Source organism: Dendronephthya gigantea, unplaced genomic scaffold (genome assembly GCF_004324835.1).
Source record: "Dendronephthya gigantea isolate DGI-Jeju-01 unplaced genomic scaffold, DenGig_1.0 000060F, whole genome shotgun sequence".
NCBI classification, from domain to species: domain Eukaryota; kingdom Metazoa; phylum Cnidaria; class Anthozoa; order Malacalcyonacea; family Nephtheidae; genus Dendronephthya; species Dendronephthya gigantea.
Genome location: NW_021163070.1, coordinates 393811 through 409887, shown reverse-complemented (window position 1 = coordinate 409887; position 16077 = coordinate 393811). Strand labels below are relative to the sequence as shown.

General features: G+C 37.4%; 1 protein-coding gene, 1 long non-coding RNA gene, 1 other non-coding gene and 3 pseudogenes across 3 annotated transcripts; 5 read left to right on the top strand and 1 right to left on the bottom strand.

The window, feature by feature from the left end:
• Positions 1 to 2192: 2192 nt before the first annotated feature.
• On the bottom strand, positions 2193 to 2822 carry LOC114530140 (putative nuclease HARBI1). Its single transcript, XM_028551725.1, has one exon. It carries the CDS (start codon positions 2820 to 2822, stop codon positions 2193 to 2195), a length of 630 nt encoding a protein of 209 aa, XP_028407526.1.
• A 1803-nt stretch (positions 2823 to 4625) lies between these two features.
• On the top strand, positions 4626 to 4744 carry LOC114530185 (annotated as a pseudogene).
• A 124-nt stretch (positions 4745 to 4868) lies between these two features.
• LOC114530183 lies at positions 4869 to 4987 on the top strand. Its single transcript, XR_003687748.1, has one exon. It is a non-coding gene; the product is annotated as a 5S ribosomal RNA (ribosomal RNA).
• A 609-nt stretch (positions 4988 to 5596) lies between these two features.
• Positions 5597 to 5715, top strand: LOC114530187 (annotated as a pseudogene).
• A 121-nt stretch (positions 5716 to 5836) lies between these two features.
• On the top strand, positions 5837 to 5955 carry LOC114530188 (annotated as a pseudogene).
• Positions 5956 to 9816: 3861 nt separating this feature from the next.
• LOC114530176 lies at positions 9817 to 11044 on the top strand. Its single transcript, XR_003687746.1, has 3 exons — positions 9817 to 9915; positions 10051 to 10222; positions 10648 to 11044. It is a non-coding gene; the product is annotated as an uncharacterized LOC114530176 (long non-coding RNA).
• Positions 11045 to 16077: the final 5033 nt, after the last annotated feature.

Below are 16077 nucleotides of genomic sequence, written 5' to 3'. Positions count from 1 at the left end.
ACTACCAGTGGACCTTACTGTTTAGTGGTAAAAATCAATCCTTATTTATAGTGTTACAACCTGCTTTGTTTAGAATTCCTTGTACTATTGTGTAGATTACCGCTTGGCTGCATTGTTTAGAATTCCACTGGGTTCACTGTTTCATATCACTACACTCAATGTTTAGCACCACTGCACTTACGCCTGTATTCTGAAAGCTTACTCACACTAACACTTGAGTGCCATTCCAGTGAGGTGTACTCAAGAAGAGTTAAAGTGTGAGCATGAGTGGAGTGTGAGCGATATGTTCTGCTCATTGAGGAAACACTCATCTTCAACAAATGTTGTTCAATTTGTATTCACTGAGGTCACTCAAGTATAACTTATACGAGTCGCACTCGCCTCTGTTATCAAAATCAGTGAAGTGTAGCTTATTTTAGTGCAGACAAGATACTGCATAACCAATACAGGCAATATGTCCCAAATAAGACTATATTTTTCTGAATTAGAGAAGTCGCTTATAACAGAATTAGTTGCAAAGCATAAGGATGTCCTTGAGAACAAAAGGAACGATTACAAAAGTATACAGCAAAAAAAGAAAGCCTGGGTAACTCTGACAGAAGAGTTAACAGTCAGGCGGGTGTCCAGAAGCGTGAATCGAAACAATTAGTTTAATCAAAGAAATGCTGGGAAGATATCAAGTCCCGGGCGAAGAAAAGTATTGCAAAGGAGAAGAGAGAAGCCAAACTGACTGGTGGTGGTAGGGCTTTGACAGAGAGAGATGAAGGTGCAGAAGCCGTTGTTGCAATAATTCCAAGTCAAATTAATAGTCTGGATAATCCATTTAATGACGAATTATCAACCCGGTAAGTGAATTTTAGCAAATAAATATATGTACTGCTTAATGTTACAGATTATATACATAATACTGAAAAAAATTGTAGGTTGCTGATGACGATCTTAATTTCGATTTAAACTTATATGCACAGATATTTAAGTTGAATATGTATAAATACGGAATAGTATGCATAAAAGCATTGTTATCTATCCATGCAGCATTTATCCTCCCTATACCCATACTTGCCCACAACTCATTACTCTCCACGTTTTTTAGATTTCAAAAACAGTTTTAACAATTAAAACCACATATATTATCATCATCAATAGCTACTATTATGACCATAACAATACAATTAAAGTATATACGGTAGTCTGTACAATATATTTTCCCGTTGGTCTATAGATAACCTAGAAGCCACTGGAAATGAAGAGGACGATGAATCCCTAGTAGAAGAAAGAACAAATATATTAATTCCAACGAATGTTGACCACCAACATCAGAGGTTATTGAGGAGACGCTGAATCCGCGCACTTACAAAAAGTGTAGAATGTCAGCAGCGCAAAGAAGATGCTTGGATATGCAAGAACAGCAACACGCAATGAAGATGGAAATTCTTCAACTGAAGAGGAAAAACCTTGTGGAGGAACACCAGAAGAAGATGGAGGTCCTTGAAGCGGAGTTACAATATTGGACGTCTACCAAAAAAAGAACGGCTGATATTGATACTCCAGAAGAGCTTCCGAAGCGCTTTACACGGCAAAGGAATAAAAACAATTGTTAATGGACCAAGCATATAGCTTGCATATTCATTTTATAATAATATCAAAATAAAACGAGTTGCAGTTCCTTGAAAAATTGATGTAAATTGCTGTATTAAGAGAGCACGACGTGTTGCATTTCCCAGGGATTTGGTCTAGTCGTTCATAGCAGGTAAAAGATTTTCATCCGGATCCTCTAGGTTTTCTTCTTCTATAGGATCATTTCTTCTTCTTATAAAATTGTACAGGACTCCTGTCACTACAATAATGGTAACGGTAGTGGACAGTTTTGTTCTAATGGACATAGAGAGGCAGGGGAATAACCTTTTCCAAGCCCTGAACATCCTCTCCACAGTATTTCTTGTACGAATTTGGGAAACGTTGTAGCTATATCTACGTTCGGGGGGTGTATGTGGGTTCACTATAGGTGTCATCAAGTAAGGTCGACAAGGATAGCCATTATCACCGAGAAGCATGCCTTGGATGTCACCACGCTCAAACTGAGAGCACAAGCGACTGTTATCCAATATTCTCGAGTCGTGCACACTGCCTGGCCACCGCAATACAATGTTCTGTATTTCTAGACTTGACTCAGAAACTGCTTGAACATTCAGTTAATAAAAACCCTTCCGATTTCTAAACAATTCTGCGTTTTCTCCTCCTGGGCATGGAATTTTTATATGGGTACAATCAATCGCCCCAACAACATTAGGAAACGAGCATATTCTCCAGAATTCAAGTTTGGTTTGCTGTAGCATTTCAACAGCAGGAAATTTGATGTAATGAACTTTCAGTCGAGCAATGGCCTCAGATACGCACTTAAGGTCCGCATATGCTTCCTGAAACGTGCCAGTTGCGTAATAACGTAAAGTCAATAAAAGCTTAATTTCTGCAGGAATTGGATTCCCTCGTTCATTATGAGCAGATATATCTGCCTCTATAATGTCAAACATCTCCCGAAAACCATTCTTAGTTAATCTAAATCTACTTCTAAATTGTTCTTCATCATAGATTTCATAGTTGAAATAATAATTTCTATTCTCCTTTCCATTATTGCGTTGCAAATTGTCCAATTGTTGCAATATTTCAAGCCATAGATTCGCCATGTTGTTTATCACAACTTTGTTTGAGTGTGGTTGAAGGGAGGTATAACCTACACTCATACTCCACTCAAACTCGGCCTCTACTTCGAGAGTGAGTTCCGTTTGTGAATGGTCCAAGGGCAAGTGTAACTTTCCACTCATTGAGAGTGAAAGAATACTCAGTGAGTACAGAGTTGCACTTTCGAGTAATGAACCTCTACTCATTAATGTGAGTGTGAGTAAGGTTTTAGAATACAGGCGTCAGTGTTTTAGGCCATGACTGCACTCACTATTAATTAAGTACCCCTACTCTCATTGTTTAGAGTTACATTGGGCGCATTGTTTAGTGTCCTTGCACTAACTGTTTATTGCCCCGGCCTTCACTATTTAGTGCCTCTTGCATTCACTATTTAGTGCGTCTTGCACTCACTATTTAGTGCGTCTTGGACTCACTATTTAGTGCCACTGGCACTCACTAATTAGTGCCGCTTACACTCACGAATTATTGCCTCTTGCACTCACTATTTAGTGCCTCTTGCACTCACTATTTTACAGTGCCTTGTGCACTCACTATTTAGTGCGTCTTGCACTTACTCTTTAGTGCCTCTTGTACTCACTATTTAGTACCGCTTGCACTTACTCTTTAGTGCCTCTTGCACTTACTCTTTAGTGCCTCTTGCACTCACTTTTTAGTGCCTCTTGCACTTACTCTTTAGTGCCTCTTGCACTCACTATTTAGTGCCGCTTGCACTCACTATTTAGTGCCCCTTGCACTCACTATTTAGTGCCGCTTGCACTCACTATTTAGTGCCTCTTGCACTCACTATTTAGTGCCGCTTGCACTCACTATTTAGTGCCGCTTGCACTCACTATTTAATGCCGCTTGCACTCACTATTTAGTGCCTCTTGCACTCACTATTTAGTGCCGCTTGCACTCACTATTTAGTGCCGCTTGCACTCACTATTTAATGCCGCTTGCACTCACTATTTAGTGCCGCTTGCACTCACCACTTGCACTTACTTGTAATCCTCTCACGCGCTCGAGAGCGAGAGAACCCAAGCCGCATACAACATGTAATAGTGTATTACATGAATCATATATGTTAAGTATGTTAAGCTGACGGTTATTATTGTTTAATTTTTACATGCATAGGCGTTCACTAAGTACAGGTATAGCACTAGCCAAACTGAGCGAACACTATACAAATCCAGGACCTATTTGTTTGGCGTAAAGAGCTTCGGTAAAATAATTTTGACAACAATCACCAGCCAAGTGGAAAAGAGCGATGGTTATAGTATGGCCCGGGCGATTAAACAAAGGAATAAGCATAGGCAACCAGCCATGGTGACTCTAATATAAATTCTTCATATAGATTTATGGTATCATAGCGAGATCAAATAAGAAAAGTGCGGCCGAAGAGGACGGCTATTGCCAACCACTATACCCCAAGAGGAATCCGAACATTTTTATGTGAGTGAGAATTGCCGAATAATGACCAACTAAGATAATACCCCCACACCTGCATGTAATCTAATAAACCATACCTCTAAATCTCCTTGTTGTGGGTCGTTTTGTTGTTGAGGCTCGATGACTCCTTGAGGTTCTGGAGGCTCTACAGCAACTTCTGGCTCCTGTTGTGGAGGAGCGACAGGTTCTTGTTCTTTTGGTTGAGGAAACTGCACTTCAGCCATGGTTAATGCTTCTATCGTTGAGTCCAAGTGATTTATTATTCTCAATTGATGGTCTTTTATGCTCTGCTCCTAATTTATGCAGTATGAATAGTCAGGAGAAGTTAGTACTTGGATGGGTGACCTCATGGGAATACTTCGTGTTATAGGCTCCTTTCGATTTATTCATAGAAAATTATTCCAATGTTCTCATTGATTTGCCCAAAATGACTATTTTTGTTTAACTTTCCCGAAAAATATTCATAGATCAAAAGTTCTTGTTTTCTCAAACAACAGGTCTACGTCCATACCACTTGGAAAGCACCGGTTCTAGTCTGATCCCCGAAGTTAAAACAAGTCAGGCAAAGTTAGTACTTGGGTGGGTGACCTCTTAGGAATACTTCGTGTCGTAGGCTCCTTTTGATTTATTAATAGAAAATTATTTCAATATACTTCATCAATTTTCCCAATCGGAATATTTTTTCTAATTTTATCCAAAAATATTCATAGATCAAAAGCTCTTGTTTTCTCAAAGGGGATGTCTACGTCCATACCACTTGGAAAGCACTGGTTCTCGTCTGATCACCAAAGTTAAAACAAGTCGGGCGAAGTTAGTACTTGGGTGGGTGACCTCTTAGGAATACTTCGTGTCGTAGGCTCCTTTTGAGTTATTAATAGAAAATTATTTCAATGATACTTCATCAATTTTCCCAAAAGGAATATTTTATTTTTTTTAATTTTATCCAAAAATATTACAATCAAAAAGCTCTTGTTTCTTAGAGGCGCGTCTACGTCCATACCACTTGGAAAGCACTGGTTCTCGTCGGTCACCAAACGTTAAACAGTTGCGAAGTTATTACTTGGGTGGGTGACCTCATGGAAATACTTCGTGTTATAGGCTCCTTTTGATTTATTCATAGAAAATTATTCCAATGTTCTCATCGATTTGCCCAAAATGACTATTTTTGTTTAACTTTCCCCAAAAATATTCATCGATCAAAAGTTCTTGTTTTCTCAAACAAGATGTCTGTGTATATACCACTTGGAAAGCACCGTTTCTCGTCGGATCACCAAAGTTAAAACAACTCAGGCGAAGTTAGTACTTGGATGGGTGACTTCATGGGAATACTTTGTGTCGTACGCTTCTTTTGATTTATTCATTGAAAATTATTCCAATGTTTTGATCAACTTGGCAAAAAGGAATATTTTTGTTTAACTTTCCCAAAAAATATTCATAGATCAAAAGCTCTTGTTTTCTCAAACAAGATGTTTAGGTCCATACCACTTGGAAAGCTCTGGTTCTCATCTGATCACCGAAGTTAAAAATAGTCAGGAGAAGTTAGTACTTGGATGGGTGACCTCATGGAAATACTTCGTGTTATAGGCTCCTTTTGATTTATTCATAGAAAATTATTCCAATGTTCTCATCGATTTGCCCAAAATGACTATTTTTTGTTTAATCCCCAAAATATTCATCGATCAAAAGTTCTTGTTTTCTCAAACAAGATGTCTGTGTATATACCACTTGGAAAGCACCGTTTCTCGTCGGATCACCAAAGTTAAAACAAGTCAGGCGAAGTTAGTAATTGGATGGGTGACCACTTGGAAATACTTTGTGTTGGAGACCCTTTTTAATTTATTTTTAGAAAATTATTCCAATGTTCTCATCAATTTGCCCAAAAGGAATTTTTTGTTTAACTTTCCCCAAAAATATTCATAGATCAAAAGTTCTTGTTTTCTCAAACAACAGGTCTACGTCCATACCACTTGGAAAGTGGGAAAGTTCTGGGACGTGTTTGTGGTCTTTCCTGAGCGCATATAGAGGAGGAAGTGTACAGTCTTTGATTAGCATATTACTCTTTATTCTTGCTTGTCCATCTGTACATTCACCCATTTTCAGTATCCTTATCCAAAATGTTGAATGCACATTCGCCTCTTTTTGAACCTTTTCATGAAATTAATGTCTGACAGTGTAGTCATCCCCTATATGTGTTACATGCCTCGCGATAGTTATTTATAGTATCCACCGAAAATCTTCCCGATTTGTCTGTCTGATACGCTACAATCTCCTGCTGATTCATTCTTTCTTTCAATGATTTGAGTCCACTCTTCTCTGCTTTCGTTAGGTTTCCATTCAATGCAACTCTGTAATTCGTGCTCTTAACATACTTTTTGGTTGTTTCCGACAACCTGTCTCTTAATGTTGTAAAGCCACCTCTTTTTCGTTGTCTGAAGGTGCTGGCAACACTACTCAATTGTTAAAGGGTAGATCTGTAGGTTTAAGCAGGCGTAGATCTAATGCTTTAGTCTCTTCATTAAATACTCTGATTTCTTCACTTTGCTCTTGCATTATAGTGGTTTCTATGGTTTTGGATTGACTCGTTCGTTTATTGACTGCGTAATTCTCTGGGTTGTCCATCTTAGCTTTGCTTAGCTTTGCTTTCTCAACTTGTGACTCACACTTCACTAAATCTACTACAACAGCAAATTTTGGTGGTAAGCTCAGCAACGTTTTCTCGTTACTAGTTATTGTTGCATTACCATAACAATGTTGACTTGAAAAATTTGGTGGTATTATTTGATCTGCCACAGTTATACTAGCTACCTCTGTCATAACAACTTTTTCTTCATAGCCAAATTTCCGTTGCAAGAAATCTACTTTCCTTTTTCTGCTCTGCCACAGGGAAGTTCTACACTGGTTCTTTTCTTTCTCCCATATAATATTAAATTTGTGAGCCATGTTCTCTCTTTCTAATACTGGTCTGTTCTCCCTCCATATCTTCGTGTTATTGTATCTCTCTGTCCTCACAACTTTCCATTCATCATTCCGTTTCCATTTCATAACAATGTTGATAAGGGTTGTTTTCCGATTACTTGGTAGTCTCGTACACAATTTGTTACATAAAGATTTAACTGCAGTTGTAGGTAACTTCTTCTTCAACTAGTCTTCAAATAAATCTGCTACGTGATAAGCGTTCAAAAGTTTGGTGGTCTGTTTCATAGTGTGTCTCATGGCTGCTAGAACCCTCTTAGGATTTCCACAATGTCTAGATATATCTGTTGCTGCAGCCAAGAAAGTTTTGCTCAAACTCATAATAATAATATCTCAATACATATATTGTTAACTTTCATGTGGAGCTGTTTCAGCATACAGTAGAAAGTTATCATACGTGATGAGTTTTATTCTGAATGAGGTTTGGAAAGAAGCTGAGAGTGTCTGTATGAATACTGCAGAGATGCTAGCCGACTTCAAACGGTTGAATGATGGTCATATCACAGAAAATATTATTGTAGGATCAGCAGATGTGAAGGTGTTGTACCCGAGTTTGGATGTCCTGTTTACAGTCGAAAAGGTGTGCGAGATCTTTTATTTGAGTAACGTGAAAGTGATTGGTATAGACCTAGAGGAACTAGGGCTATACCTGGCATTGAATAAAACTGAGAATGAATTGACAGACTTAGGTCTATTACCTTTTTGTCCGACATGCAAGGCGAACAGAGGTAGGCCACCAACTATCACAGGATGTGCAATGGATAACAACAATGATAAAAGGTTTGGACCATGGCTTCCACCAGAAGCGAAACCTGACGAACAAACAACCCGTAGAATGTTTACTTTAGCCATGAAGATAACCCTCTTGTTTATCATGAAAAACCATATATATGCCTTTGACAGCGAGATAAAGCTACAGTCTAAAGGTGGCCCTATTGGTCTTCAACTGACTGGGGTCCTTGCACAACTATTTATGGTTTGGTGGGATAGAGAGTTTAAACAGAAGATGAAAGTGATGAGATTGGAGTTATGGATGTATAAACGCTATGTGGACAATGTAAACTCTATAATGGGTGTGCCCCAGTTGGGATTGAGGTTTAATGGTGATAAACTACCGGTCGATAGAGGCGGATGAAAGAGCGATGCGTTTATTCAAATCTATTGCCAACAGTATTCACCCATCCATTGAGATGGAAATTGATTGCCCATCACGCCATAATGACCACAAACTTCCCATACTTGACTTAAAAGTTTGGATTGAGGAGAGAGAATGGAATGAAGGACAACCGACTGAAGAAGCCCATGTATAGGATGCCGTGACGATGCAATGTTACAGACAGGTTACAGAAGCAGTAAACATCAACAGAGTAAAGCAAAGTGAACTAATAAACACAAAGAATGAATGGAATTATGTGAAAATTCCCCGTGCTATCGTGACAGTAGATTGATCATGTTATTACATGAAGTTTCAACAGTAGATGGATAATAAATTTGTATTACATGAAGTTTTTTAACGTTTTTAACATTTGTTTACTAAATGGCGATTTGTTGAAAAGGTCCGAAGGACGAAACTAGTACTTTTAATCGCCTTACCTTTTATCTTTTTATTGTACATAGTGTCGAAAGTTAACAATATATGTATTGAGATATTATTATTATGAGTTCTTCTGGGGATGTCAAGACTAAATGAGTAAATCATGAAACTACTATCATCAGATCTCTAAACTGTTAGGTTCATATTTGTTAACAGTTAACATGTTTTAGTTAAAAGTGGAGAAAGAGGGCCTATCTGTTTGATAGTGTTCTTGTTATATCCATATAAGTTGTGATGGCATTTCTGAATAACCCATATCTTCAATTTACAACTTCTTTCTTTGCTTCTTGTATGTTTACAATATCAGTAAATTGCTGCTCTCTCAAATGAACAAGCTGAGCTCTGTGACCATACAATATTTGCTTATAAAAACTGTTAAGTTAAGGTGTACCATACCAGGAATTGGGTGATGGTTCCACGATTGGACAACATCGTTCAGACCCATTGTTGCAAGTTTACTGGAAACAGCAGACACGCATAATTTAGTTTCTTCAACTTCCATATCGATAGAGCCATCTTCCTTATTGTCCGCAATGCATTTTTCAAAGGATAGTTAACCCTCAGGTGGTGTGCGACACAGACCACGTGGTCGAATTGCGCCAATCAGCGTTAGCTTCTGCAGAAGACAAAATCTTGAGCTTGCCACTAGGGAAAAAGTATCGCACAAAAAAGAGTCTTTTTACAGTACAAAACATTGTTAAATTAGAAATCTCTCTTTGGGAACGGAAGGATGTGACATTTTCATGCAATTATCCATATATACCGCCGGTAAGTTCATTTGTATAAATGTTTTATTCATGATTTATGCAAACGTGCGTTTGTTTATGTCTTGTGAGCTCGCTTTCGTAAGCTCTTCAAACTTTAAAAATTTTTCACTTATTCCTAATGGTTAAAGCTTTATATATGAATAATTCAACAGAGAAAGACATAATAAATCAAAATATTACGGAGTACCAGGGGGTACCTCGTCGCGTTTAGTGTATATTCGCGTTTCTTTTCACCCTATTTTAAGCCCTTCGCAGTACTTTGACACGCCATTTTGTTTATTAATATTTCAGGTGATGGCAATGCGTAAACGAAAAGTTCCATATTCGCCAGGAAATACGCTGGGAAAACCCGCACAAAAGGAAACAAGAACTTCTCATGATGGTTTTACGTTTAAAAGCAAGCGAAGTCTGCTGTTTAGCCCAGGAAAAGATATGCCAGTCTATAAATCAGAGGTATCTTATATTTTTCAAAATACTTTGAATACGTTGTTCATAGAGTCTACAATGAAGTATTTCGTTAGTTTTATTATTGTTTGCAACTGGTATATTAGAGCTTCATCAATTTGACAACCTGTCTTTATTAATTAGATAACAGCTACATCAGCACCATGGTCTGACAAAGAACTCTCAGCTTTTGTTCAGTTCGTGGCACTATACCATGATTCCTCTAAGTCTGTTTGGCCAACACATAAAGATATGGTATTTTGGGGAAAATGTGCTGCTGCTATTGCAGAATCAACTGGTTTACCATCAAGATCAGGTAGAATGTGTTCCTATAAGTCGTTATATACATTATTATTCATGAATCAAATTTGAAGGCAATGTGGAAATAATGCAAAACTATGCCTGAAAACAGGTCTAAATTCGGACACCTGGATGCTCTCATTCGTGAACATGATAACATTTTGATTGACATTTTTACTGTATTTTCTAGTATTAAATATAATTTAATTCCATTCTAAAATGTTTTTCTCATGACAATCTCAAATAGTCTGGATGATCAATTGTCTTCTTAACAGTGGATGTGTTGAAAGTAGCTGGTGTTGGTAATAGTAATTAGCATGTGTTTGAAAAGGTTTGGTGTATTTATACAACCTTGCCATGTGCTGCTCATTGTTTGAATAAGCCCCTTACTGTTAATTGGAAGTACAGTGTAGTTCAACTAAAATAAAACTTTTTTTTTAGAAACCGCTTGTCGATCCAAGATTTTTAAATTCTTCAAGCAGAAATTCAAAACTATTGATGAAGCAGAGGAACATTTCAACATCCAATACTTTGACAATGATGTCCCACTCAGAATACCTACAGAAGACACGAATACATCCACTCCGATTTCTGCCTCACAGTATTATCACTCATCAGCAAACTTTTCACCAGTATTTAAACATAGTCCCTTCACCGAAAAGCATTCAAATGTGAACTCAAGAGGACAAGCAATGAAGTTGATTTGTGAAATGTTTTCTGACCTCACAAAAGTCCAAAGAGCACAGCTCACAACATGTTTATATAACCAATTCCTAATAGATGAAAACATCCCTCAGTCATTTGTTCCTAAAGATTTTCTCCACATTTCAATTTCAGCCATGGGTAATCTTTATGAGAACCAAAAACACAACATTGTGTACAATTTGGCAAAATGTTTAGCATTAGATGGTAATGGAAAATGCAGACTCCCACTGCATAGAATGCCTTATGGCTTACTGAGTCATAACATCATGTTTTTTGCTTGTGAGGATGCTAATGGTCTTAGGACAGAAGATCATTATTCAGAGTGGCTTTCTACAATGTTCACACACTTTGGACATAAATGGGCAGCTCTATACAATGGCCCAATGTGGTCAACAAAAGATTCAAAGGCAGATGAATTTTATTCCGATCAACCATGTGATGTAACCTGCATGGGGAAGCCAGATGAAGCTGCAACCAAGCTTACAGGTGACATAAGTAACATTGTGCAACAAGCTTTTAGCGAGACAGTTGGAAATTATCAAAGTTATTCTTCCTGTAACACGCAGCAAGCTGTTCAATATGATTCATGCAACATCAATAATATGGATGCTGCATGTAATATGTCATCAGATGATGAAGCTGAAACATGTTCGTTAAACCCTGCAGAGACATCAAACTTTGTCTCAACTCTTTGGTCTGGCATAACATGTGATGATGCTGAAGATTTGCAAATGGCTGACATGACAAGTTCAAATCTTGCAGACCCTAGAATATCAAAGAATTGTAGTTCAGAACAGAGGGTTCTTGTTAAGAAAGACCCAATTAAAGTAAGTTATCTTACATTTCATTACTTTTGTTTTTATCTAGTTAGTTGTGCCAATAGATTATAGAAGCATCGGGGAAACTGTTTATGAATTCATTTGGTAAATTTGAGAAGTAAAGTTGACTCAAAGTGCTTCTTAGAATGTTTACAGATCTCAGCTTACTAAATCAATAACAAGTTGCTCATATGATTTTTTGTAAGATTGGCTAAGTGGAGGTTAAAAGACATTCATAGACTATTTTGAGAAATAAAGCCAGATTTTATTTATATACAGTACAGAACCAGAGTCTATTGTTTTTACCACGAGAAGATAAAAGTCATATCTTTAAACCACTGTTTTTTGCAAGTACGAAAATTAAAATTATTCAAATTCAAAATGAAAACATATCAAAATGATAATTTAAAAAGATTTCTTTTCACTGAAAAAAAACTAGAGGAATACCTTTATATCATGAAACGTTATCATCACGTTCGAACATTTTACAAAAGCATTGCCATTTTGATCGATATCTTCATTAGTGAGGATATGGAAAATATGTTACTGTGTATTTTTCATATCTTACTGTCTACTATAATATATATAATCTGGTTTTATTGAAACTCAAGTGTTGCATCTTCTAACCCTTTGAGCAACAAAGATAGAATGAAATTATAATTAACAGTTGCAGCAATGCTTTGCACAATTAGAGTAGAACAATTGGTTTGATTAATATCATAGATTATATATTTGATAAACACACACTGATAACTACTAACTGCAATCGTGTGCTCTAGTGTATAGTACAGGAACCTACTGTATTATTAATTATTAATACATGTTATGAGGTTTTTAGAATGTCTTTGTCATTCTTACAGTATTGACGAAATGGCATGCTTGAAGTTGGCTATTAACATATGCATTATTACTAGTAACATCGTTTACAAATAGAACATGTAATTTTTAGGCTCGTGTGAATGTTGCTGGTCTTTCTGTGCGCACCTTGCAGAGGAAAATCCAAAATACTGGATTCTCTAAAGATACTGCTATTCAAGTGAGTAGTATTGTTTGTTTGCGTAATGTAATTATACTATTAATATTGTATGCAAATACAACTGATACTACGAATGTCTCATTTCTCTTGCCAGATTGAATCATTGAAGATGGCCAAGAAAAAAATCCCGGATGGCAGATGGTGGATTAAAGGAGATGCCTTTGATATTCGCGAAGGTCTGCGTGAAAGCGTGAGGAGAATGGTCAGGAGACTGTGATTTGTGTGATGGAAAACTGCAAAAGTTGGAAGAACAGTATCGTGAGCGGCTTGCTTTTGTTAACAGCCTTAATGTCAAAAAGCCTGAGGAACTAAAGGAAAAGTTACGGAAGCTTTTAGATTTGTTGTTTGAAGATGATACAAATTTAAAAACTTCCTATCAGGAGCAGAAAAAACAGTATGAGACAAAACGGGCTCAAGCACGTGTCTCGGAAAACATTCTTTTTGGATTGGCCTGGGATGTAGTTGGTTTTGAGACAATTCTAGAGCAAAATAGAACATTTGTTACTGACACTCGCGAACTCCTGAGCAAATTGGACGACTCATGTACGAATGCAAGTGATAATGTTGCAAAGCACTTAAGTTCCATGAAAAGTAAATTGACTGAATATTGTAAAGGTGTGTTTGGTAAGCAACGAACTGCTGCAAGTCATGTGTTTGCTTTCATGTTATCTGATGAGAAAAGGAATGAGAAGCCTTACGCCATACCAGTCAGATTTTTTCCGTACAAGGGATTGACAGATAAAAAGCTTGGCCAGCTAAAAGATGAACTGGTGACAGAAATGAAGAAGCTTAGCATGACACCAGTTGGTAAGGATTTAATATAGTCTTGAAAGCAATCACTTCCCAAAGGGTGTTGCCATTTGGCATTTTATGTAGGAAGAGCCGTAACTGAAATCTTGTCAGGCTTCAAAATATGGCCGTATATACTGTAAAGTATTCAGTGTATGTAACTACCCTTCTGCATTAATCAAATCAGCAGTGTCAGCATGAAAACATGAAATGGTTGGCCTAACCTAATGACACTTTCTGTCTCAAGCAATGCATTTGTCTAAATGCATTGTTTAGATGAAGTGTTGTGCCAAAACATAATGTGCTTTGTGACTGCTGAAAACAAAACTTCCCCAAACAGAAATTGCTAAACATTCAATACTAATTTTGTCTTTGGCTGTTATAGGCTTTGTAACAGATGGCGAATTTAATTCCCTGCGAACCACAGGTGATCATGATGCAATTAGCATCATTAAGTTGATAATGGAGTCAAAATCTGAGGCACAGTCAATATCTGTGAAGACGATACTGGAGTATTTGACGCCAGTTGAGAGAGAAGGTACAATTAAATATGAAGCAATGTCGCTAATATCAACAATAATAACGTTTATGTTACAGTTTTGAAATATTTCTGGAACCTCTGTCAGACAAGAATTAATGCTTTTTTTTAATTGCAGGTGTTATTTTGCCACAGAAGGTTCATCCTGCTGTTCCAGTGGAGGATGTGCAGTGGCTATTCCATTACATGGCTATTTCCGAAGCATCATTTGAAAGTGCCGTTCACATTCTTAGGCGGACACACTTCCCACATCACCATGATCCATACCCCTGGGTTGTAGGTACTGTAAATAATTTATCTTTGTAGTTTTCGTATGAATGGTTCAGGAACTTGTATCATGAGCCATTAGTGCATATTGCAAACATGGAAACTATATTTATCTTTCTGGCAGCAAACCACAAAAATAACAATTTCATGTGAAGCTCAAACTTACTGCAGGTTTTTAAGGGGGCAAGGCCCCTCCTAAAAGAAACCCTGTCTTAGCCAATAATTGGAAAGGATGAAACTGGATGATGCAAACCATTTACTTACCAAGGATCTCAAAGTTTCCACAGCTACTGTTTTCTCTTATTATTCTATCTTTCAGTACCATAATTCAAGTGTGTTCTTTACTTTTTACTCCAAAGGTAAAACGGAAACAGCAAATGACTGCTTAAAGTCTCTAATGGCAATGTACCTCTTCAAGAGTAAAGTGGCTACTAGCAAGGACAATGGAAGAGATTTCAGTACTCATCTGTACATCCCAGAGTACGACGAAGAAATCGAAGAATTCTTCCATGAAAGGGAAGATCACAACCACGTGCTCAAGAGACTAACAAACTGTTTGAGAGTTGGATCAATACCTGGCATCAATTTGAAGTGTTTTGTTGATGCATTGCACGATCCAAAAAGTGGCCTTACGAAGACAGCACTTACTGGGGTCAATAAACAATCTGTCCCTGACTGCGAGAAGATTTTTTCTGTAGGTGTCATCAAGTTCATGAAAGAAAATGGCCATCAAAAAGAATATGAATTCGTAAAGCTTGTTCATGATTGGCATAAAGCATCTGATGGAAGAGGATTGACGGAGGAATTCAGGAAAGAAGCAAATATGAACATGTTGCATTGGATTCTCGATGATTGGATGCCATGGCATCGTTACATCAAAGACTACAGCACTATTGACATAAATAGGTAAATATTAGTTTTTCATATAGCCTTAATATTGACAGATGTTGTCCCTTGAAAATATTACATCTGGAATGCTTAAAGTGCTCTTCTGAAACAGTTTAACTAATACATGTATGTAGATAACAGGGCAGCCTATTAAAAACTGTATAATTATTAAAATTATTGTACACCTCAAGAAAAGGCATTCGTTTTTGTAAATTCTTGACAAAGGGCATTTGCCCTAGAATACTTTCGTGACTGGATAGTCAAGAACAAGATTTTATTTTCAGTAGCTAAGGTAATATCAACCAAGTAATATCTGGAGTTTTAATATTTTTTTTTAATTCGAACTGTAATTTGGTTCTATTTAGGCCGATAAAGGGTATAAGAGGCCTATCAAGGGAACTGATTGTTGGGCTTATTGCCAACATAGAAAGTCAGGAGTTAAGACGACAAGAGTATGTAGAAAGACAACTTCCGCCGGAGCACCCGAGAGCGGGTTCCACAGATGATGTTGAGGGATTGGTATCAACATTACATGACCTTCTTGGCCCAGTTTTCGACCACAAGACATTCATTGATCAGCTCCCAAAAGTGCAGAACGAGTTTAAGAAGAGAATGGATCCTGACCTCCCATTCTACTATTGGACGCAATACAAAGAGCGCTACCAAACTGATCCCTTACCTAGTTTTAAAGAACCTTCTTCTAGTGGTATTGAGAGGCTAGACAAGATCCAAATATCAAGAAGATCAGATCCTGGTCTGTTTGTCCACAACAGAGCACACTTGCCACAAAAGAACACCCTGACAGTACGGGCAAAGTTTCACAAGGCCCC

What these genes read in the sequence shown, in the direction of transcription:
- LOC114530140 (XM_028551725.1), bottom strand. Translation starts at nt 2,822, where the DNA reads ATGAGTGGAAAGTTACACTTGCCCTTGGACCATTCACAAACGGAACTC.